Consider the following 24,757-nt stretch of genomic DNA (forward strand, 5'->3'; position numbering starts at 1 on the left):
TGAATATATTTGTCAAAATAAAACTAACCAGCAAGAAAGCCCATGCAAGATCTACACCTCTCTTGCTGGGGAGGATAGAAGGTAAATTTTCAAAAGCACCTAAGTGATGTAGGCACCTAAGTCCTATTTCCAAAAGTGAACAAGCACTTAGGCCCCTAAGTCACTTAGGTGCTTCTGAAAATGTTCTTCAAATTGTCTATTGTTACCTTTTTAGGGTGTTCTTGTTTGTTTGGGTGTTTTTTGTTGTTGTTCTGTTAAAGTTGTTCTGCAAGGGGGAATTTAAAAAGCTCTTTCTAAAATGACATCCCTGAACTTTGAATGAGCACTCAGAAAGATTTCTGTTTATAGTTCCAATTGTGATATTCCTAATACTTCTAACATCAAAAAAAACCAAACACATTTTAGACTGTTTTTATACAAATCTGCTCCTTGTGTATAGTGGCACTTTCTACTGCTTGGAGGGACAGTATGCAAAGTGTCTGTCTGTTTGTGTGTTTAGCGATTACACCTACCACATAGCCCCTTGAAGAGGTAAACCTGAAGGTTCCCACTTTTGGAAGGAGTTCTGGGAAAAGGTGTGCTTAAGCTAGAGGGGTACTCTGGAGGTCAGTGGTAGTCTTGGGGGCATAAATCAAGTGGCCTCTGGGGCTTCATTTCCACAAAGAGGTAACAGACTGAGAGTTGGTGCTCAGGAAATGTGTCCAAAGATGGGAAACACTGCTGCAGCCTACTGAGACCAAGGGAAGCTAAATAAAGAGAGGGAATTCACTGTCTGGACCTCTCGCACAGCCATCTGTTGAGTGTCCAAAAGGGGCACTGGACTAGACCTGTGCCAGATGAATACTGTATAAGATACAAATAATAGCAAAAGGTACAAGGCACCATTTTTCTTTCTTTTGCAGTCAATCTTTTAACATCCTCCCCTCTTCAGAAGCAAACACAGGCATCTTTGGAGGTATTTTACAATCTTGCTACAATTGTCTCCCCCTGCGAGTCATACTACATTCATTATCTTTTTCATGAAGTAGTTTTGCCAAGTCCCCCAATTTACTCTTAAAGTGCTGATCTTAGGCTTAGTAGAAAGCTTATAAATTTCACTTTGTTGCCTGCATATCAGAACATAGGGCCTATAGCCACAGCAGATAAAAGCATTATATGCACATGTATATTGTCTGGCTATGCCAAAAGAAGAACAGGAGACATTTGACATGGGTTTAATCAGGCCACAACTTTATTAGTAGCTGTCTGGGACAACCCGGAAGATAACAGTGTACAATGCAGGTAACCCCATGTTTATCCCATAATTACCCAAGGGGCTTTTACCAGCTCCTTCTCTTTTTCCATCCAGGTCCCTCTAGCAAATCCATTGCTGGGACCTTACCATACCCGGGGTGGGGTAAGGGGGCTTCCACCAGCTTCCCCTCTTTTTCCCTTCCCGGTCCCTCCAATAAATCCATTGCCGGGACCTTACCATCCACCCCCACCCCCTCAAAGGGGGGTTAAGGTGGGCTATAAGAATGGGGGGTTGGTTCCCTGCCGTACCAATCGTAGGAGTCCCCAACAGCCCCTTGTTCATTTCTTTATTGAACACCTCTTTTTACGTCCCTTTCCAAGCCATTTATCTAGTCACTGTATACCCTCCCTATGGAGTACCTGCACTGGACATGAGTTGCGACATACAGCCTACTGCCTATCATGCCATGCATGAACAGAGCCCTTCCTGAACCCACTGCAGGGAAGGTGAAAAAAAACCCCAACTGCACCCAAGCCAATATGGTGGTAAGGGAAAAATTCCTTCCCAGCCCCTCTAAAAATGGGGCAGTTAGCATAATGCCCACAGCAGGCACTGACCAAACCTGGTATTTTTCACCTAAAAGGGAGGGAGGGTGGGTCCTGCTTCAGCCTTGGTCTGTGTAAAAGGAAAGGATTGAGGCACCGTGCTGCCCCTTTTCAAACCCTGCATTCCCAGGGGATGGATCAGTGACCACTCTGCCCCTTTTCCAGCAGTTTTCATCTCTCCCCTCCCCCACCCCCAGCCATAAAGCACTATTCCCTTCAGAAATGCTGACCCCACTGAAGTCAATGGCAAAAGAAATTCAGTTTATCTTAATTCTCTTCAAAAGTGAATTAAACTGAACCAAATTAAGACCACTTTGAGAATGTCCATACAGGGATTTAATGCAGTTTAACTAATCCATTTTAAATTCACACCTTTAGTTAATGCAGATTAATTTTTCTGAGATCTCCATGCAGACAAACTCTCAGATTTACACTGGTGTGAAAGAGGAGAATTTGGCCCCTTGTCTGCCACATTTCATCTCAGGACAAATTCTGAATGGCTGAGTTAGAAATCTTAGCATTCTGCATCAAGTCTTTATAATGAAAAAGCAGTTCTCAGTTTTTGTTTTCTGGCAACATCTTACACAGGATTCTTACTCCTGGTTTTCTGTTAGGGCTAAATCAGGAGTGAGAATCCTCTGTGAATGGTGCCGTCAGGGAAGCAGAATTACAGGTAAATAATTTTCCATTCTCTTAGGAGTACTGGAAATCTTGACTTCCATAGATGTCTATGGAAAAACTTGTATTGACTTCAATGAGGCCAGGATTTCATCTATTTCCTTTAAGTGTCTTTATCCGGGCCAAGAAAATAGAAATATTGAGGGAGGAGGGGTAGCTAATTTTTTTTTTAATTATGCATTACCAATCCCAGCCATAAGTGCTGAGGCTAATTTTTTCATGATTAATACCCAGAGTGAATTTTTGAAGCATGGAACTGTGGTTGCATTTTCTGCCTGTTTCCCAAGTGCCACAAAAAAAGGTTCCACACTGAAGCAGCAGATTGCACTTCTTTGTGAAAGCATTCCTGTGCATTTTATACTAGATCTGATGAAAAGCACGTAAAGAGGAATCACTAGTATTTAGTGGGAGGGGGAAAACCCCACGGCCAGCAATTTCAGAGGAACTGTTAAGGAAATTTACCTTCCAGTTGTTTTCAGTTTGCTTCATAAATGTCAACCCATTCTTCAGGTCTGCTTTCATTTCATTTATGTGTGCTATGGTATGGACAGACCATGCATCTGATTGGTTTATAGCTAAAGCCTGATGGTGGCAAAAGAGAAAACACCATGATGCGTACTGGGTAGATTACAAATAGCTGTACACATACTGTCACTAGTACAGAAATTGAAGACTATTTTCTCAGGTACGGTAGGTATTAAGTATATCTTTGCTAATAACTTCAATCATATCCTGTGAGACTGGTTTCATCAGAAATGAGAAAAATTGTGTTTACTGGAGTTCACTTGTTGGCATCTGCCTAACAATGATTAAGAGATACAAAGTAGTTTTAGAGAACGAAGGCCTTAATCAAGACCATCAAATTACATTTCATTCTACAAACTCTCCTTACACTTCAGCCTCAGAAGAGTCACGTGGCCAGCACGTTTGAGCATTGGCCTGCTAAACCCAGGGTTGTGAGTTCAATCCTTGAGGAGGCCACTTAGGGATCTGGGGCAAAAAAAATTGGTCCTGCTAGTGAAGGCAGGGGGCTGGGCTGGACTAGATGACCTTTCAAGGTCCCTTTCAGTTCTAGGAGGTTGGTATATCTCCAATTATTACCTTTTAGCACAAAGCCATCCCCACACCATCCATATGGGGAGCATATGAGCTGATCACTTGCTTTATAAGAAAATAATAATACAATTCCTTGTAGTTAACCACTTTTCCTATAACAAGAACAAAGGCTCCACTAGGTTCTGAATATCAGATACATGTATCCATTCCAACAATTCCCACTCATCTGTAGAATTTTTTCCCAATTTCAATTGCTGACAATTTAATATAAAATAAAAGATTTAATTTTTTGTTATTACTTTCAGTAATCTGACGTGTAAATGCAGTTTGGCAAAAAAAGGAACCTTTGAAAATACACCAAGGTGTCAACTGATTCTATTTGTGCTATACTTTACATAGGTTTCTCAAATTACAGGGGTCCTTTGTCATATCGATATGTTGCCAGCTTTTCATTCCCACTGCAAATAATGAGATCATCTTTATAAAGCATGAATGAGGTATACCCAATTTACCAAGGCATTATACAAGTTGCTCATCAGGTTAACCTACTGTACTGCTGATATTCTGTGACCTTCACCAAGATTTGATGGCAAGTGGACACAGGTCTCATATATGCTGCATTTCTCAATGACAAGTTTCCATTTTATTCTCTCCAGCTTGCGTAGCAAGATTCTTTCTGATCTCCGCTCTCATTCTTCCCCTCCCCCACCAATCTTGAATTTAAAAAGCCAGCAAAAACTGAAGAAAAAGGAGAAATCTCCTTTTCTGAGATCTTAAAAGGTAACACCTATAATGGCAAAGTCATTATTATGAGGATGTAGCAAAAGAATAGTTATGAATTTCAGTACAGTTGCTTACTTTTGTTTAGTTAATTTTAAATGGTCATAAACCATCTCTCTCAAACAAATATTTGCACACTAAATAAGATTAATAATTTAAAACCTTTTAGTACCAATGATGTCCAACTTACCTCACTGGCGAGCTTTTCAGCATGATCAAAAAGGTTAGTTTCCATCAGTCCAAAAGAGAAAATGCCTTTCACATAGCTAAACAACAAGGAAAACCCATTTAGTAGTAAGCAGATGAAGCTAATATTGCAAAACACATTAAAATAATTTAATACAAAATAACACTTACACTGTTAGTAGTAATACCAAATAGTGGAAGAAGGAAAAAGAGCACAGAAACTAATTGTTTTCCCCTACAAAAATTAGCATATGCAGGAAATGACCAACTTTCTCTTTCCCAGCAAACACTGAGAAGACATGTATTCATGTGTTGTGCCAACTGCAAAATCACACAGACCTTTGTAAGATATAGAGTACTATTGATTTGCTATTGGATAACAATTACAACTGTATCCCAGGGCTGCATTTCCCCCTCAGCTCTGCTTCCCTCTTCTGAAGTCCTGCAATTTACCTGACCCCAATGAAGTCAATGGAAGCCTCTTTAGCTTCTGACCTGCTATAGAACTAGTAGATGGCACCAAAGACATATCTAGGATTACACTAACAATTTACAGAAAACTTATAAATTTACCCTAATTTACTTAATCTAAGACTAACTCCCTAAAAAACAGTAACTAAACTAAGCTAGGGAACTAGTTAGCGAGCTGTGGATACAAGGAATCTGAAGAGGTTCATGTCCTTCTGTTGCTACAGTTGGAAGGAACTGAGGCAGCACAAAGCACCATGCATCCTTTTATATCCTCACCCTCAGAATGTTCCGGAACACTGAGGGGAGGGAGAGGAAGGGCACATGAGTGGTTCCACCTGGAAATGCTATGAGAAGGTTTCACCATCTAGGCTGTACTGGCTGGCACATCCTATGAGTGGAAAAACATGGAGGAAATTCAAAGAAACAGCTCAGTTAAAAACAACTGAACAGTGGGTCAGTAGGAAAGCAAGAAGAGATGTTAATTCTTACGCGCATATTTTTAAAGCCAGGTTGGTTATTTAGAACTCCCTTATCTGTCCTCACATAGAGATTACAGGAACAATCAGGGTTTGTGTGCTGCCCCTACAGACATTGCTGACCAGAGACATCTGAATCTATGCATACAAAGCACATGCACACCAGAAGTAGAGATCCACAGACATCATCTGAAGATCAACTCTTGCATACCTACTAAGTGGAATATTAGGTGTCCAGTGAGGATATACACGGGCAACAGAGTCTCGCATCTGTGTTTGATATCCCAGATAAAAATAAGTGTCATGGGCAAATTTTAGAGCTAACATGTCAGTTGGATGGTCCTGCAGAATCTTATCCCATATGTCACATGCTTTAGGAAGACGCCTAGAGAGAAAAAACACATATTAATCATTGACAGGGCCAGCATGACCAAACTGCCTGAATCTAATATTATTTCTAAATTTATACTACTGTGGCAAGTGGGAAATCTACTGACAAATCCCTAGCTTGCAAGAGTACTTCTGAATTCTTAGTATGCATGATTGCACCATGAAGACAGTTGAACACTTTCTAGACAACCTGTATATGGTATTCTTTGTTTGTTAGTAGTAATGCACTGCAACGGGGGGAGGGGAGGGGATTCCTTTGAGGCCCTGATCCTGCATGTTGATCCATGTGGGAAGACCATTACCTCTGCAGAGAGCCTCACTAAAGTCAATGTGGCTCCACACAGGTATTGGGGTCCAGCCAGGCAGACCAAATAACATGGGTCAGAGCTTTAGTGATCTCATTTCTTACCTTTGTTATCAAATCCTTTTACTGCTAATATCTCCCATGCGGATAATAAACAAATAACAAAAGTTAATAGTGTTTGATATTGTCTAGAGAATACGCAAGCTCAATATATTCCTGTAAACATTCAATTCCCCAAAGTCCTCATTTTTGTGGAGGGCTTCCAACACCTTGTATGTCGTCTCACCTTTTTAGAGGAAGCAGAGTCTATAGATGGAATAATAAGACAAGACTGCTTGTATTTTTGCTTCTACAGTCCAAGTCTGTGGGAAGTTAGGCTCAGCGTTTAGAATGGCCAAAGATTTAGCCTCTTGAGTGGTTTTAGTTTTAAATCATTATTCCAATAGTGGAATTATTGGTAGGTTTTAAAATACAGAAGACTTTAAACTAATTACATGTAATATACTGGCATGACAGAAATATTTTTCATTATAGTATTGTTGGCTAATTAGATGCTTACAGTTTGGGAGAACTAAACTTAAGAACCAGTTTCTCTGTGTCACTGTGACAGTAACCTATGGTGACTCTCCAAGATAAAAGGAGTCAATATCTCTTGCCAGCTGTATTACTGAGTGGCACTGCTTTCCAATCTAGAGTAAGCATTGAATCAATCAAGTGGAATGAAAGATGCCAACATAACAGTAAAAATGTGAACAGAAAGGGCAACATGCAACCATGCTGTACATAGTCTGAATGATAAAACCAAACCCTCTCCAGCCCTCCCCTAAAAACCAACCACTTACCCACTGGCAAACATGTCTAGTGCAGACACATGTAGCTTCTCCCGCTCAGTCAGGGGCTGCGATTCTGAGAGTGCCACCATCTTTTTCATTGCACCGTCCAGCTCTTTGTCTAACCTCACTGAACTCCCAGTGCCAATCAGAACCAAGCCATTAGCAATCACATGTCCCATTGCTGAAGAAAGCAGCATGGAAAAATTTAGACATGATAGGTAATTTAGCAGGTGCAGAAGGTCTAGGCTAAACTATTCAGGTAAGTTTAAATAAGAGCCACAGGTAGTAGATGGCAGTAGTGCTAGAGACTGGTTAGGATCCCACAGAAAGCCCAGGCAGCTAAGGAACAACCATACATTAAGGGCTCGTAGCACTTCAATGAAGACGTTACCTATGCTGATCGGAGGGGTTTTCCCATCAGCATAGGTAATCCACCTCCGCAAGAGGCGGTAGCTAGGTTGGTGGGAGAATTCTCCCGTCAACCTAGAGCCGTCTACACCGAGGGTTAGGTAGATTTAACTGTGTTGTTGGCAGTGTGGATTTTTCACACCCCTGGGTGATGTAGTTATACTGATCTAATTTCCTAGCATAAGACCAGGTCTAAGTTACTAGCAGGAATCTAGAATTTTCCTTTTTAGCAAATCTTTTACTCTCAAATTCTTCTTTAACATCTCTGAACCCCACCAAACAACCATCTTGTTATTAGGAGCAGTTAACCAATGCTGCAGCTGTCCCCTCCTTAAGCAGAGCTTGTGATCCTAATTTCTCACTGTACTCTATAATGACCCATGTACAACAGGATGGAATAAAGATCACAGAAACTATTTTAGGACAGGCCAGAGGCAACAACAGAGGAGAATTAACAGTATGCCCAACACCAGAAAAGCAGGGGTAGAGAACACCCTACCTAAGTGCAAGGCACTTCTAAGAGTTACTTTACAATGAAAAGAGGAAAAGCAGATGTGCAAAAGGATTAAGAGAGGTGGAGCAAGAAGATGGGCATAAGGTGGCTCAGGGCTTGTGGAGCATAAAGCTACTTTCATTGGCTGTGATGTATAACACACATAGTGCACTTACATTGCAGCTGGAAGATTGCTTCCCAGCTCAGGTAAATAGACACGCACTAGTTCTGCTTGAGCTAGTGCCCTAAAAAGAGCAGAATAGCAGTGTAGCTGGGGGTAGCACATGTGGCGGCTCGAGCTAGCCATCTGAATACAAACCCACCTGTGGGTACATCCCTGTGGGTACATACCTGAGCAGCTAGCCTGAGCCGCCACTCGTGCTACACCCAGCTACACTGCTATTTTTAGCATAGTAAGTTGAGCAGAGCTAGTACATGCCTGTCCGCTCAAACTGGGAAGCACGCTCCCCACTACAGCGTAGACATACACAAAGAGAAGCACATTCCTTTGGGGCTGCATAGTCCCCACTACCTCTCCACAGAGTAGGGCTGTCTCGATACAGGAATTTCCCTCCCAGCATTCCTTTCTGGGGACAAGTCTTTAAAATTTGGCAAAGGCAAACACCTGCAGAATTAAAGTTGCTATTTTGCAACTGGCAGGCACTCTACCTCTGGTACATTCCCTGCCTTGTTATTTCTGCGCAGATGTAATGTTCACACACACTGCCCAACAGTGAAGCCATGTTTGTTTTGTATATGTAAAAGATGCCAAAAACATCTTGATATAGTGCAGGAAGGTGCAAAATAAACAACGATAGCTTTAAATGAAGTGTACTGTAATACTGAATTTATTCTGTTTAATTAGCTAAAATAAAATAAATGCCTGCAAGTCTCAGCCCTCATGTTCAGCATCAGAAGATAGTTAGCATCAGAAGATCTCCCTACATCAATGCCTTCAATTTGAGACTCACCAATTTCCTCTCCATATGCTTTTTCCCTGGCAAGTGGAAACTTCCTTTCATTAATCATATCATGCTGATATGCCAGAAGGAGAAGCGTGCATAGCAAGGTTTGTCTCCTCCAGTCCCTTTAAAGGCCTAACCATATACTTTCCACAATAAGGCTGAGCTCTAATACCAAATTCTCCTTCATTTCAACATGTACCATCAAGTTACTGGGACAGCTAAGAATTTTTCTTTTTTAGTTCTGACATTTCTTAGCTCATAGGATATCAATTTTTCCAACCTATTTACTATTTCTCATATTTGCTTTTTAAAAATGATCATACACAGGGGAAGAAAAATGGCTGTCTAAAAAGAGTCCTAAATGAAAACAATCAATGCTATACTAACCCAGCCCTTCAGTTGTGTGTAAGAAATAAGTTAACCATATACAACTACTGTACTGCATAGCCAGCAATTAAAAAGTTATACTTACTAAAAGTTGGATCTGCTGCATGTAACTTGGAGAGAGATCCTTCAATGCCCCCTAGACTCTTATCATTGGTCCATGTAGTATACTGTAAAATAGAGTGTGAAACTGACTAGAAACCAAATGAAATCCCCGACCCCCATGGTCCCAGCTGAGTGAAATTCAAAAGTAAACAAGATCAAGGGTAAAAAGTGAGACACTAAATTTTTTCAGAAGTAATCATCTCTGGCCTGGTCTACAGTACAAAGTTAGGTTGTGCTGACCTATTCGTGCATGTGTCGAGACTCAAATTTGTCTCCAGCCAACATAAGCAGGGTGCTTATCCCCGTTACAGCAGCACAGTGATACCACCTCCTGAACAGTATTTTGCCATGATCAACCTACTGAGGCTGATGCAGTGCAAATGTGGACACTGTGTGACTTACATCAACCTTAACAGTCCTCAGCAGCTGTCCCATAATGTCCAACAATGACAGCTCTGGTCACAATTGTGAACACCACTGATCAGGAGTCACGGAGACTGGAAGCCACCCACTTCCCCTTTAAAACCTCCACGTATTCCTGAAATGCCTTTTCCCGATTGCCCAGCTGGTGAGTACATCTAGCATATCTCCCTTGTTGCATGCAATTGCCCAAATGACCATGCTGGCGCCACGCGCTAGATGTGATACTGCCTGGAGTAGGGAGGATGTGTTGGATCTCTTGGGCGTGAGGGAAGAGCAGGCTGTGCAGGCACAACTATGGATCTATTGTAGAAACATGGACATCTATGAAGAGATTGCACAGGGGAGGAAAGTGAAGAGGAATGACAAGGATGAGCAGCACTGCTGTGTGAAAGTGAAGGAACTGTGGCAGGTATATGAGCCGCAGACCTTGCACTTTTTCAATGAGCTGCATGCCATACTTGGTGGCCACCCACCAGCACCCAGGAGACCACTGTACATACTTCTGAGGAGCCTGAGACACAGACCTTTGCCATGAACAGCAAGGAGGGGGAGGAAGACTAAAGGGTCCAATTATGCCAAGAGCTAGGATCTTTTTGAGACTCCACCATAGTCAAGAGTGACAAAGAGTCCTGTGGCACCTTATAGACTAACAGAAGTATTGGAGCATAAGCTTTCGTGGGTGAATGCCCACTTCGTCAGATGCACGAAATTCACCCACGAAAGCTTATGCTCCAATACTTCTGTTAGTCTATAAGGTGCCACAGAACTCTTAGTTGCTTTTTACAGATCCAGACTAACACGGTTACCCCTCTGATACTTGACACCATAGTCAAGCCAGTCCTACCAGCTGAGCATGGATAAGAACTCAAGTAAGTGTGTGCATGCATTTTTCCTTACATGTTAAAATGTGAAGATAGCACCAGGCCCAACCCCAGTTAGCAGGACACAGATATCAACTTTTCACTGTTTTACTTGTATGAGAAGAGGTTCCAGCTCTACTTCTGTTTGTATCACTATTTGCTTTTCATTCCTATGTCGGGTTAGCAATTTTGGGGGGGAGGCGGAAGAGGGGTGTAGCCAAAAAGGACTGAAATGAACAGGAATGTTTTCTACCTTTCTAGTTTTAAAGTTCTGTTCCATTAATTTATTTTAGAAGCTTGTATTATATTTGTTTTTTAATTGCACATTATTTTTCACTGTTTTTGGTATGCAATAAATTTCTGTTTTTTGGAATAAATTTATCTTTATTATTTCAGAACATGTACTGCAGAATGCCTAGCACTACTCAGAGCACTAACTACTTATAATTGTATAGCACCCACAGAACTCACAGGATCAGTAAAAAACACAATGTAAATAATTATAAATTTACAGCAAACACTGCATAATTCACAGGTGCATTAAAAGGCAGTTGTGATATGCAGAAATGTACACCAAGCACTACACAGTCCCCAACAGCCTCCCAAAACTTCAGGGCCAGGTAAAGCACAGTCCACCACACCATATTACTGTGGTTGACCATTAAAGAGCTCTTTCAAGGCCTTCCTCAGCTGCATAGCTCTGAACTGAGCTGTTCTAATGGCCCTTGTTTCTGGCTGTTCAAACCAGCAGACAGCCACTACACCTCCACCCTGGCTGCAACATTTCCCCCTTTGCCTCGCACATATTATGCAGCCGCAATAGGCAGCTGTAATCTTTGGGATATTTTTCTCACTTAAATCTAATCTTCTGAATAACCCCACCATTGTCCCTTATATCTACCCAAAGCATATTCAACTATCATTCTGAACCTGCTGAACCGGTAGTTGAATCTTTCCTTGGTGCTGTCGAGGGGGTGAGAGAGTAGATTCATGAGCCAGGGGAGCAAAGATTAGGACTGGGTCCCTCAAAATCACTACTGGCATTTCAACATTGCCAACCGTAATACACCGGTCGGGAAAGAAAGTCCCCTGCTTGTGCCTTTGTAAACAGTCCTATGTTCTTAAAGATACCAGCATCACATACCTTCCCAGACCAGCCCACATTGATCTCAGCAAAGCATCCCCAGTGATCCACCACTTGCACAACCATAGAAAAGTAGCCCTTTCTATTGATGTAGTCTGTGGCAAGGTGGGTTGGTGCCAAAATAGGGATGTGCGTGCTATCGCCCCGGCACAATTCAGGAACCCCACTACTGCAAATCCATCAACTATGTCCTGCACATCGACAAGAGTCACAGTCCTGAGTAACAGGAGACGATTAATGGCCCTGCACACTTGTCTGACAACAGCACCCACTGTGGATTTTGCCCACTGACCGGTAGCAATCCAGCATGGCAAGCTTCTACAGTGCACTTCCTGTTCCACTGTCAGCACAGTTCTCACTCTGGTGACCCTGCACTGGAGGGCTGGGGCAAGCTCAGCACACAAATGCAGGGATGAGGCCTTTTACATCCAAAAGTTCTGCAGCCACTCACTATTCGTCATCCCAAACCTGCATTATGATGTGATCCCACCAGTCAGTGCTCATTTCTTAGGTCCCGAAGTGGCACTATATCATCGGTAGATGCTCCATGAATGCCACCAACAACCTTGAATTGTTTTTCACTATATATCTCAGCAGTCTGTCCTCAAAGAAACTGTCATACCCCTTCCTGTTACGGTTCTTCCTGCAGCTCTGCAAATACTGGAGGATTGTTTGTCCTGTGGTTGCAGTGCTCATAACAATAGTGCAGAGCTCTGTGGGTCTCCATGCTTCTGTTGGAGACAGCAGATACCAAAAAGTGCTACATGGGTTTCTGAGATTTTAAAAATGGTGGGAAAATGATGGGCTATGGATAGCATTATGGGGTGGAGAAATTTGCATGATGGAAAATTGACCCCTTGTTCCCAGTCACCCCTGCATGACTTGTTTCCACCTCACCATGAATTGCGAAAATTTTCCAAAAGACAGTGCGCTGGACAGACAGTAGCTGGTTGCACATTGGGATCCCATACCACACTGTGCATCGATACAAGGTGAGTATGCACAATACCAATGCAAGTATCCAAATATGCATGCACATGAGCGATACGCTAACTGTGGTGGCTTTCTGGCAACGTAACTTGCATCGACCAAAGTTTGTAGGGTAGACAGGGCCTAAGATGTCATCAGTAATACACAAGGGAATCTATTTCTTTAAAATAGGATATTTTTTAACCAGATTCTCCTTTTGATTCATAAAGAGGATAAGCAATTTAAAAATTAGCTGCAACAAACACTATTTTTATACTTAAAAGTCCCTTCAAATCACATTTTATCAAAACCCAGCCATACCCAGTGGCGAATTAGCCACTGGGCCGACGGGGCCCATGCCGAAGGGTCCTGGCCAGTTGGGGGCCCCCAGAAAAAATCAGTTCATACCTGAGTCAGCGTGGCATCAAACATTTTGCAGGCCTCATTACTAGTGGTGGATAGGACAAGTCCAGCATCCTGCCAGGCCTATGTAAAAAACAGAAAGTGAGACTGTTTACTGAACACACTGATTTTCCAGATGTCATGTTAGCTGAGCTCTAAGAAGCAGAAGAGTAGATTTCTGACAAGTGTTTCATCTACCTAAAAAATTAACAGGAAATTTTGAGACACATGTAAGTCTTTTATTCTACTAAAATTATGTTTGAGGAATCCTCTTAATGGGGATAGAGAGGACAGAATGGTAGTGGTAGAAAAAAGACAAGGGAAATTGCATAATACTATGTATCTGCCAAGGACCCAGATATGCTATAGTTCTTTTAATTTTAGTATCATTCTCTCTATAAACCTCAGTAGTATGCTAGTCCCATCACTTCAGATATACCCCTTTCAAAATGGACATGTGGGAAAATAAAATTCTTGCTTTGCTACTTGTCGAAATCAACAATCCCAATGACACCTGGGGCCAAATTATTTGCTAGTTTAAGTCCACTGATATCAACTGAGTTACACCAGCAGAGAATTTGACCTAAGGATTAATTTATAGGAGCTTGTAGGGACATTTGATAAGGTGAAAATACAACACACAACAATGAAAGAATTAGGCAGTGCACAGTTTTGCAAACAGATTATGTAACAGCCTCATTATACAAACTGCATGGTAAACATCTCATCCCACGGTTCATTAATACATGACAGCAGCAGCACAGCATCTTTTTCTTCCCTTCCCCTTTATATTAGCCCACTTGGGGCTATAACTAACTCTGAAGCTCACTTTTTTTAAACAAAGCCATGATTGAGGATATAGCAATAGTTTAAGTCAGAGTCAGCATAAAGATTGCAGGGCCCTAAAAGCAGCATAAAGATATTGGGACCTAAACCACAATCAAGCATCTCAGAAAGTAACGAATTTGGGGAGACAAGACATGCGAAAGAAACTCAGCAAGGCCCCAATTCAAGGGTAGCAAATATAATAGAGAAAAACTTGATGAGGCTGTGCCTGTAGTGGAGACAGCGGGAATCATGCTGGAGGCTTCTGATCCCCTTAGTATTTCCTGAAAGGGGTCTCCCTAACAGAATTTTTTTCAAATGTCAAAAAAGGTTCAATTTGCCCTATCTTAACTGATTATAGGATTACCGCTTACTTTGAATTACACAAGCGGCAGCTTTATATAGAGGCCAGACACTCAGATTCTAAATGAAACTGGCTACTTTTCATAAATGTTAAATACTTGCTTGAGCAAACTACAACTTTGTGAAACTTGCATTTGGAAGAATAATGTGAAATCTGAGAAATGCAAAGAAAGAACAGCAAAATAAACAAAAACGTGACTACTACTGGTAATTAGCACTTGCATCTAGCCCTTTGAACCTTCAGAATCAGAGCTGGTTAAAAATTAAATAAATGTCCACTGGCTTTTAAGAAACTGAGACTGATTAGTACTGAAGGAATGTGACATGTGCAATTAAGTGTTTATAGAAACATAGGCAGAAATAAGGGGAGTTTCTGTTCCTTTATGTGGAAGAGTGCCCTAACATGTTCACTTTGCCTAGCAGCGCCAAGGGACGCCTTTGTTAACCCTGAGCAGTGCAGTTTCAGCCAACAATGTTTTCTGAGATCACATCAGAGTAATTGTTTTGCACTGTGTGCTGCATGTTGAACTCTCCTCTCCAACCCCCGAGGTGGTGCCCGATGACCAACATTTCTTCCCCAAAAGTTCAGCTCCACACATTTCCCACCCAAGATCTTAAAACATTTCATTCCCCCGCACAAGTCAGAATTACAGCCTCCCTGCGAGACAGATCTCACTTTCAGACGGGGAGCTTGACGCCCCTGGAAGCGCTTGCATGACACAGACGTGGGCAAGGGACCAAGGAGTCGTGACCCTTAGCCCCGAGTCACCACCGCACCACACCCCTTTTGCACAAGGCAAACATGGGCGCGGAGGCAGATGGGGGGGCTGGGGTGACAGTCTGTGTGAATTGGACGGGGGCTGTCACACCAGCACCGGAGGGCGAAGCTCTGCAGGGAGCCGGACTGAGCTATGCCCCGCCCGCCAATTGCACCTCCAAAAAAGAGACACCGCCGCCACCGCCGCCACATACCCGCACCCCGCAGAGCCCCCAGCCCACCGCAGCGCTCCCCCCTCACCTTGCAGTCTCTCAGCGGCACCATGTTCCCGGCCCCTTCTCTGCCCTCGGGCTGCGGGGTCAGGCCCGTCTCCCCGCCCCCCAGCAGGGAGACGCCTCCCCGGGCGGGGCCGGGCACGAGCGGCTCCGCTGAGCTGGCAGCGCCCCTGGGGGCTTCGGGGGCTGGAGCGCCGCGCCCCCGGCCGGCTGCGGGAGAGCCCGGGCGGGGTGGCTGGGGGCTGCCCCCGGGTGCCCCGCACCCCACTCGGGGAGGCAGGGCCTGGCCTAGCCACGATCCCTGCGCCTGCCCCTGCTGCCCGCTCAGCGCCTGCGGGAGCCCCATGGGATGAGCCCCGCCAGCCGGGCCAAGGCGGAGACCCCGCAGCAGCCAGGCGCCCCGGCCCCGGTGTAATCACACCGGCCCCTGGCCCCAGAGCAGGGAAGGGAGGCATTGGGGCGCCACGTAAAACGCGCACGGGGAGGGGGGGATGCAGTGGGGGGAGGCCTGCCCAGGGGGATACAGTGGGGGGAGGCGGGGTGTTTCCGGGCTCCTTGGCTGTAGTAATTGGGAGGCCCCGGCTGTGTCTGGGTGCGGGCTCTCGCTGCTGGCTGCCAGTGCTCTGTGACAAGCTGTGCTCACATCTTGTTACACCTTTGGGGCTATTTCCCCCTGTAACTTCGCACGCAACAGCGCGGGGCCAGCTGCCAGCTCAGAGTAGACGAGCACCTTAATGGTCTGCGTTTGCTGTAACCAGTAGCTCAAGTGCGCCAATGACAGGAGTTTTATGTTGGCTACTGGAGCAGCGAGTGACCGCAATTTGAACGGATGGGGGCATGGGTAGCAAGTTTGTAGAAATTTTGGTGGTGCCCAGAACCCGCCCCCCCAAACTCTGCCCCCACCTGCCTAAGGCTCTGGGAGGGGTTGGGGGGGGAGGTCTGCGGTCCAGGTCCTGGGCTGGGGATTGGGGTGCAGGAGGGGTGCAGGGTGCAGGCTTTGGGATGGAGTTTGGGTGCTGGGTGCAGGCTCCAGGCTGGAGCAGGGGGTGGGTGTGCAGGAGGGGGTGAGGGGTGCAGGCTTTGGGACGGAGTTTGGGTGCAGGCTCTGGGCTGGGGGTGGGGGTGTAGGAAGGGAGAAGGGGTGCAGGCTCTGGGAGGGAATTTGGGGGTGAGAAGGGGTGTGTGGGAAAGGGGAGGTGGTGCATGCTCTGGGAGGGAGTTTGGGGATAGGAGGGAGTGCAGGGGTGAGGGCTGTGGGGCTGAGGATGTGGGGTTCATGATGTGGGGGGGCTCAGGGCTGAGGCAGAGGATTAGGGTGTGGGGGAATGAGGGGTTTGGGGTGTTTGAGAGGCTCAGGGCTAGGGCCGAAGGGCAGGGTAAGGGCAGCCTGCCCTGCCAGTAGGGGATGGCAGGCACTAGGACACGGGCAGCAGACTGCAGTTCTGCTGGGAGCGGTTCTACTCCAGCAGCAGAAGCAGGCAGGGGAGAGGCGTACGCTGCTTTCTGTCAGGCAGGGACGTGGCGGGGCGGGGAGACCCGCGGGGGCTGGTGCCCGATCCAGGCAGGGCTGGGGGAGAGATCCAGATCCAAATATTGCTGGAACAGGACCCCCAGCCCTGAATATTCCTGGTGCTCGAGCACCGCAAACATATATAAACTGCCGCTATGGATGGCGGGAGGAGTCGAACATTTTGTAGCTTCTGCAAACTGACTTTATACCACAAATTAGAGGGGCTCTGCATGCCTACTTTTCGTCACAGAAGCTCCCCGGTGACCCCTCCGATTACCCTCTATTTGAGGAGCTCTCTGCAGCTCCCTCAAACCCAAGCCACCACCCCCACTCCGCCACACTTCAGTCCCCACATGGCAGTGGCTCTGCACATATCCTCATTCCCTGCTTCCTGTAGGCATGCTCAGAGGCAGGGCCGGCTCTACAGTTTTCGCCGCCCCAAGCAGCTCACTGAATTGCCACCGCGGGCAGCCGGGGCAGTCCGTGTGCCCTTAGGGCGGCAGGCGCATTTCCACAGCGGCGGCAATTCAATGGCAGCTTCTATGTTTAGCTGAAGCCGCCTCGGACAGCTAAACATAGAAGCTGCCACGGAATTGCCGCTGCTGCGGAAACGCGCCCGCCACCCTAAGGACACACGGACTGCCCCCACCCTCCGTGGCAATTCAATGCTGCTTGGGGGCAAAACAACAAGGACTGCCGCCCCTTGCAGATTGCCGCCCCAAGCACCAGCTTGGGATGCTGGTGCCTGGAGCCGGCCCTGCTCAGAGGCAGCCCTAGTGTAGAGATATGTTTATGAACGATTGTAATTTGGAGAAGCTTCCTCATGTGAGTATATGAATTTGGAGGCAGGAGTTGGGAACACCACGTGGCTGTGTGCAGCATTGCACGAGAGATGCTCCTCAGTTTGTTTTATTAAAGTTTTATTCCTTTCTCATTTACTGGTTTGTTATTTAATGAACTTAAAGATCATTACATGGTATTAGAAGTGCTGAATGAGAAGGAAACAACAGTCATTTTGAAGTTAACACCTGTGTTTGCAACTAAAAGCAAAGACAAAGCAAGGCACCACAGAAACACTCAGAGCATCAGGCACAGAGGCTTTTGCATATATGTGTTAAGCACAATAGTAACGTGACTAGTTTAAGAGGGGGAAAAAGCCAAAAATTGATATGTTGCAACCTAAGTTCCCTGTAAGCTGCACGGCTGCACAACAGGCTATCAAGGGCTGTGCAGGCAGGGAGAGGAGCTCCTCTGCCAGCCAAGCCGGAGCTGCTGGGGAGAGGAGCCCCTCTGCCAGCCCAGCCCTGCCAGAAATGCCGCAGCCCGGGAGAGGTGCATCTACCCCAGCCATGCCGGAGCTGCCACAGCCTGGGCGAGGTGCCTCTCACCTGGCCCTGAGCTGCTCCGGTGAGAGAGGGCTGGAGGGAGTCCGCTCTCCCCTTTGCAGCCCTGGGGCAGCCTGCACCCCAAACCCCTCATCCCAGAGCCTGCACCCCCCTGCACCTCAATCCTCTGCCCCAGCCCTGAGCCCCCTCCCACACTCCAAACTCCTTGGCCCTACCCCCACCACACATCACCTCCATATTGGTGTACATAACAAAATTCATTCCTCACATGGATGTGAAAAATAAAGGGAACACTGGTTGCAACCTCCATCCAGTCAGCAATTGTCAGGCAATGTTGCAGAGAACTGGAAAAAATGCAGAGATTTGAATTGTATTTAGTAGCCATAGGGGCAGAGAAGAAAAATGATATAGTAAAATCAATCTTTTTGCATGTTGTTAAGGAGGAAGCATTGGATATTTATAAAAAAATTTAAGTTTGAAGGTGAAAGCATGAAGTAAAATACTGACTAAATTTGAGGAACATTGCATGCCAAAAAGGAATGAAACCTTTGAGAGAGAGAATTTTTTTACATGCATGCAAAAAACTGATAACACCATAGAGCAATACATCACAGAATTAAGAAAACTCAGTAAAATCTGTGATTTTGGTGAGCTGACAGAATCTCTGGTCAGAGATAGAATCATTTGTGGCATTAAAGACAATGTGTTAAGAGAGAGACTGCTCTGTGAAGGATACTTAACATTAGAAAAAGCTCTCCAAATATGCAGGGCAGAAGAAACTGAAAGCACAAGCCAAAGAGCTGAATTCACTAGAAGGGGTTATCCATGTACTAAGTACAAAAGAATATAGCCAGAATAGGTCAAATCAAAGAATGGAACCACTCTCTGTGAAAACCACTGCTAAGGGAAGACTGGGTACAGATGGCATGTGGAAGGTGTGGATCACAACATCGCCCTGAACTGTATTGCCTATGGGAAACTCTGTCATAAATGTGGGGGAAATAATCATTTTGCAAAATGCTGCAGATCCCAAATGCAGACAAGTCAAGTACATTCAGTTAAAGACAATCTGCTTGAGGAGTTTTTCATAGTGTACTGGGATCCACCAAGCCCGATGAGAGGGACTGGATACTGCCTATGACACTGAATGGAACAATTATTCCACTGAAACTGAACACAGAAGCTCAGGTTAATATTCTGTCTGAACAAGATTATGAGACATTGAAAATAAGACCAACACTGGGACCAACAAAAAAAAAAGTAACTGGTTATTGTGGAATAAATATACCAATGAAGGGGAGATGCACTGCTAGCATCAACCAGAAAAATACCATGTTTAGGCTTCCTTTCATTGTAGGGTCAGAGGAGATGACACCAATTTAGGCCTGGCTTCATGTGAAAAACTCAATCTGGTAACATGGGTGCTCTCACAAGAAGACCATATTGAACCTGGCTAGGAGGCACTCTTTTGGGAATATCATGACCAGTTTCAAGGGTTGGGTTGCTTGCAGGGTGAACATACAATCTGGCTAAACAAGCAGGTCCCTCCAGTTATCCATCCATGTAAAAAGGTGTCATTTGCACCATGATAAACTCAAGGCTGAGCTTGCTAGGATGGAGACAATGCAAGTAATACAAAAAATTGAGGGGCCAACAGAACGAGTGAGCTCCCTAGTCATCATGAAGAAAAGTAATGGCCAGCTACAGATATGCTTAGATCCCAGAGATCTCAACAAGGCTATAAAAAGAGAACATTTCAAACTACTAAACAGACAAGAGATTATGGCTCAATTTGCAAATGTTCAATGTTTCTGTAAATTTGATGCATCCTCAGGGTTTTGGCAACTAAAATTAACTGAAGACAGCTCAAACTATGCAAATTTAATACCCATTTGGAAGATACTGATTTTTATGCTTACCCTTCAGCATAGCTTCAGCACCGTATTAATGGTGTTGATACCTCAATGGATGGCATCATCATCTGTGGCTCAAAAAAAGAGGAGCATGATTGTAGATTTAGGAAGTCGTGGATGCAACCAGAGCAGCAGCTTTGAGAAAACTCCTAGAGAATAAAAATGAATGGTATTGGGGTGCCAAACAGGAGGAATCATGAGAAGATTTAAAACAACTGATACAAGAGCCAGTGTTGAAGTTCTATGCACCAGGAAGGCCTATTAAAATTTCAGCAGATACTTCACAGTCTGGATTAGATGCAGTGACTTAACAGAAGCATGAGGATTGTTGGCAACCAGTGGCATATCCATCCAAACCACTGATTGAGGCAGAAACCAGATACACACAGATTGAGAAGGAGCAACTGAGACACACTTTAAATAGAATATCCAGTAACTCAGCACTTAGGGCCTTTTCCACAAAGCTGGGAATCCTGGGTTCGAGTCCCTGCTCTAAATCAGGCAGAATGGGGATTAGAACCTGGGTCACTCATGGCCTGTACAAATGCTTAAGGGAACTGCTGCCTCCTCTTTGTTATTTATTTTGCAAGAAGAACCGACCTGGCGTCGGTGCTTACTGCCATGAAGGGGTTCACAGCTGTGAATACCAAGCTGAGCAAGCTGCCTCCCTCTGACTGAGACTAATCCCTTTTGTGGGGCAGGGTTTAGTCCATGCTGCTCAGCATGCTAGTTTCTGTGAATCCCTCTTTTGAGGCACCCTGGATGGGGAATCTGGGTGCCTAACTTGGGGCTATGAATTCATTTGGACAGCAGCACTTAAGTGTTGCGACATCTAAATCTCCCTTGTGCATCTAGTCCTTAATTCTTTATTCTTCTGTGACAGATAAAGGTAGTATCATGCAGTTTGCACTATGTACAGGGCCGGCTCCAGGTTTTCTGCTGCCCCAAGCGGGGGTGAAAAAAAAGCCGCAGTAGCACGATCGTGCCACTCCACTCTTTGGAGACAATTTAGCAGCAGGTCCTTCGCTCCGAGAGGGACTGAGGGACCTGCCACCGAATTGCCACCGAAGACCCAGACGTGCCGCCCCAGTCAGGGGCGGCTCTAGGCACCAGCAAACCAAGCTGTTGCCTAGGGCGGCCAAATCTAGGGGGCGGCAGGCTGGGCCGGTGGACCAGCCGCAGTCATGCCTGCGGGAGGTCCACCGGAGCCGCGGACGACCGGACCTGCCGCAGGCATGACTGCGGAGGGGGCCTCGTCCCGCGGCTCGGCTGGACCTCCCGCAGGCATGACTGCGGCAGCTCAAGCGGAGCCGCCGGACCCGCGAACCGTCCGCAGCCGTGCCCGCGGGAGGTTCGTTGTTCCCGCGGCTCCGGTGGAGCTCCCGCAGTCATGCCTGCGGCAGGTCCGCTCGTCCCGGGGTTCCGGTGGACCTGCCGCGGGAGCTCAACCGGAGCCGCGGGAAGAGGGGACCCGCCGCGGGACCGAGGAAGGGCGGCGCAGCACACCGCGCTGCCTGGGGCAGCCTAATTTCTAGAGCCGCCCCTGGCCCCAGTAGTGGCTGGAGTGCCGCCTCTTGGTATTGGCCGCCCCAAGCACCTGCTTCTTTAGCTGGTGCCTAGAGCCAGCCCTGTCTGTGTATGTAACCTTGGTAACAGTCAAAAAATGATCACATCACTGTCTACACTGTACAGATATTAGAGTTGACACTTTTTATAAAAGGGGGTACAGTTTGGCCCTATGTCCTTGGACAAGTTCCCTCTGTCATGCTGATGCCAGCTCTGATCAAAACCGTAGGCTCAACTGAAAACTGACAAACTCACAGTTGGAAGTCAAGTCAATTCACTTGTGTAGTAGCAGATCAAAAGACTGTTAAATGTGTGTGAATGTGTCTGGTGTTTAAACTTCATAAAATTAATGAGATTTTGCATGCATTGTTTTCACTTATCTGTATTGTGCTAGTAAATATAACACCCTCCTGCCCCCTCCTGTTTAGTGTGCTTGTGTTATCCCTACCTCAGCTATGGCTTTATTTCATCGGTGTTGTATGCAGACAGTTCGCACAGCACTTTGGGATTCTTCAGCATAAAAAATATCTTACATTTTACTGTGGTTACAGTTCATTCCAACAAAACAGATCTGAGGAAAGACACCATGAATCCAGAACATTTTTTATACAAGAATAATCAGTGAAGACTCATTCAAGGAATAAAGGATTGGGTGGGCGGGTAGAGAAAGATAAGTGTAAATGACAATCTTTGGCAGTCTGGCCACACATATGCCTAACACTAGTGTAATGGAAGTTTTTGGTGCCAATTCCACCTCTGAAAATGAGATCCCAAAATGGGATTTTGTTTTTTGTGGGATTTTGTTTTTTAGATGAGTGGGTGAATATGAATATTGTTGCTGAACTTGATGCCATAAATTTTAAATTCAAACAGTGTGGCTTTCTCTCACACATGTTTGGTGCATAGACTAGCTTGACTCATCCCAGAATTCTGCTGAAAAGAGATCCAGAGTGAATATGTAAATTATTCATAAACTGCAGTTTCATACATGTAACTAGTCACTTCTTTGCTAATGCCCGAGTTCAGAAAAAAAATGATCATATCACTGAATTGAACAAAGGACCATAGGTAGTATTAATTATATATAAATCACATTACATATAAACAAGGTAAGCATTTAGGATAAAAATCTCATTGTTATTATTATTGTATATTTAATGAAGATCTTAAATTCAATCAGTAAAAAGTTCACACTAAACTCTGAAGTTGTTGACTTGAAAAATAAAGTCATACAGGATGCGAACAGCAGAGAGGCAAACAGAAGGAGTTTGCTTCGGATCCCTCTGAGCAGAGGTACGCTAAGTGCTGCAGGAGGGGGACTGCTCTGGTGAGTATCTGAGTATCTGTTGGGGGGGCAGTTTGGCAGTTTGACTGTGTGCTTGATTGTTTGATTGCTTGTTTGACCAGTGTGACCTGGGAGTGCTTTGTTCCAGCTGGGCCTGACTGTTATAAAAAGGCAGTCAGCTGCGAACCAGCTGAGCAGCGAACAGCAGAGAGGCAAACAGAAGGAGTTTGCCTGGGATCCCTCTGAGCAGAGGTACGCTAAGTGCTGCAGTAGGGGGACTGCGCTGGTGAGTATCTGAGTGTCTGTTGTGGGGGCAGTTTGGCAGTTTGACTGTGTGCTTGATTGTTTGATTGCTTGTTTGACCAGTGTGACCTGGGAGTGCTTTGTTCCAGCTGGGCCTGACTGTTATAAAAAGGCAGTCAGCTGCGAACCAGCGAACAGCAGAGAGGCAAACAGAAGGAGTTTGCCTGGGAGTTCGCCTGGAGAGAGCCTACAGAGGCCCCCTCTCGCAGGTTTCTCTGAGTAGCTTCTGCCACAAGTAAGGAAGCTCTTAGAAGGAAGAGACCATGGACGCAGAGCGATCTGCCGTTGTGACCTGCACGGGATGCGCCATATTTGTCTTCCTTCCACAGGATAGAAGCGACTTTGTCTGTACAAAGTGCAAGCTGATCTCCATCTTGGAAGAGAAGATTCAAGGTCTGGAGAAACGAATAACAACCCTGCGTTCCATAAAAGAAAATGAGGATTTCCTGGATAGACGTCAGGATCAGCTCCAGCGGGCACCATGTTCTGAAGATTCAGAGCAGGCTACGAAGCAGGGACAGAAGGCCAGCGAGGATAATTGGCGGCATGTGACTTCCAGAAGGGGAAAGAGTACCAGAAACATCCATGTACCAGAAACACAGATGCAGGTGAGCAACCGTTTTCATGTTCTCTCCGCAGGTACTAGTGCAGAGAGTGGAGTGGATGATACACCTGAGGGAACAGAGCAGAAGGACACTCCACTGATTGGAAGGCATGAGATGCACCGTCCTAGGGATGGGGGTTCCACGACCACCACTCCCAAGAGGAGGAGGAGGAGGGTGGTGGTGGTTGGGGACTCTCTCCTCAGGGGGACTGAGTCATCTGTCTGCTGCCCTGACCAGGAAAACCGAGAGGTGTGCTGCTTGCCAGGGGCTAGGATTCACGATGTGACGGAGAGACTGCCGAGACTCATCAAGCCTTCGGATCACTACCCCTTCCTGCTTTTCCACGTGGGCACCAATGATACTGCCAGGAATGACCTTGAGCGTATCACTGCAGACTACGTGGCTCTGGGAAGAAGGATAAAGGAGTTTGAGGCGCAAGTGGTGGTCTTGTCTATCCTCCCTGTGGCAGGAAAAGGCCAGGGTAGAGACCGTCGAATTGTCGAAATCAACGAATGGCTATGCAGATGGTGTCGGAGAGAAGGGTTTGGATTCTTTGACCATGGGATGGTCTTCCAAGAAGAAGGATTCCTAGGCAGAGATGGGCTCCACCTCACAAACAGAGGGAAGAGCATCTTTGCAAGCAGGCTGGCTAACCTAGTGAGGAGGGCTTTAAACTAGGTTCACCGGGGGAAGGAGACCAAAGCCCCGAGGTAAGTGGGGAAGTGGGATTCCGGGAGGAAGCACAAGCAGGAGACTGCAAGAGGGGAGGACTCCTGTCTCAGACCGAGAAAGCAGGACAATCAGCGAGTTATCTTAAGTGCCTATACACAAATGCAAGAAGCCTGGGGAACAAGCAGGGAGAACTAGAAGTCCTGGCACAGT

The 24,757-nt window shown here is 45.8% G+C and overlaps 1 protein-coding gene across 8 annotated transcripts in view; it reads right to left on the reverse strand.

The window, feature by feature from the left end:
* TTC38 (tetratricopeptide repeat domain 38) overlaps positions 1-24,757 on the reverse strand; it is a 50,331-nt gene that overhangs the window by 19,583 nt on the left and 5,991 nt on the right. For 3 of the 8 annotated variants that reach the window (XM_039520149.1, XM_039520150.1, XM_039520148.1), the window contains 6 exons: positions 13,173-13,250; positions 9,352-9,433; positions 7,023-7,194; positions 5,698-5,871; positions 4,544-4,619; positions 2,980-3,099 (listed from right to left, as the gene is read on the reverse strand). In XM_039520149.1, the coding sequence (XP_039376083.1) occupies positions 2,980-3,099; positions 4,544-4,619; positions 5,698-5,871; positions 7,023-7,194; positions 9,352-9,433; positions 13,173-13,250 (702 nt within the window). Of the gene's footprint in view, positions 1-2,979; positions 3,100-4,543; positions 4,620-5,697; positions 5,872-7,022; positions 7,195-9,351; positions 9,434-13,172; positions 13,251-15,372; positions 15,528-18,471; positions 18,548-20,122; positions 20,266-22,130; positions 22,254-24,757 lie in introns of those variants that run through there. The other 5 variants (XM_039520152.1, XM_039520151.1, XM_039520153.1 and 2 more) reach the window with 5 other exon arrangements.

This window comes from Mauremys reevesii, linkage group 1, assembly GCF_016161935.1.
Source record: "Mauremys reevesii isolate NIE-2019 linkage group 1, ASM1616193v1, whole genome shotgun sequence".
Classification (NCBI taxonomy): Eukaryota; Metazoa; Chordata; order Testudines; family Geoemydidae; genus Mauremys; species Mauremys reevesii.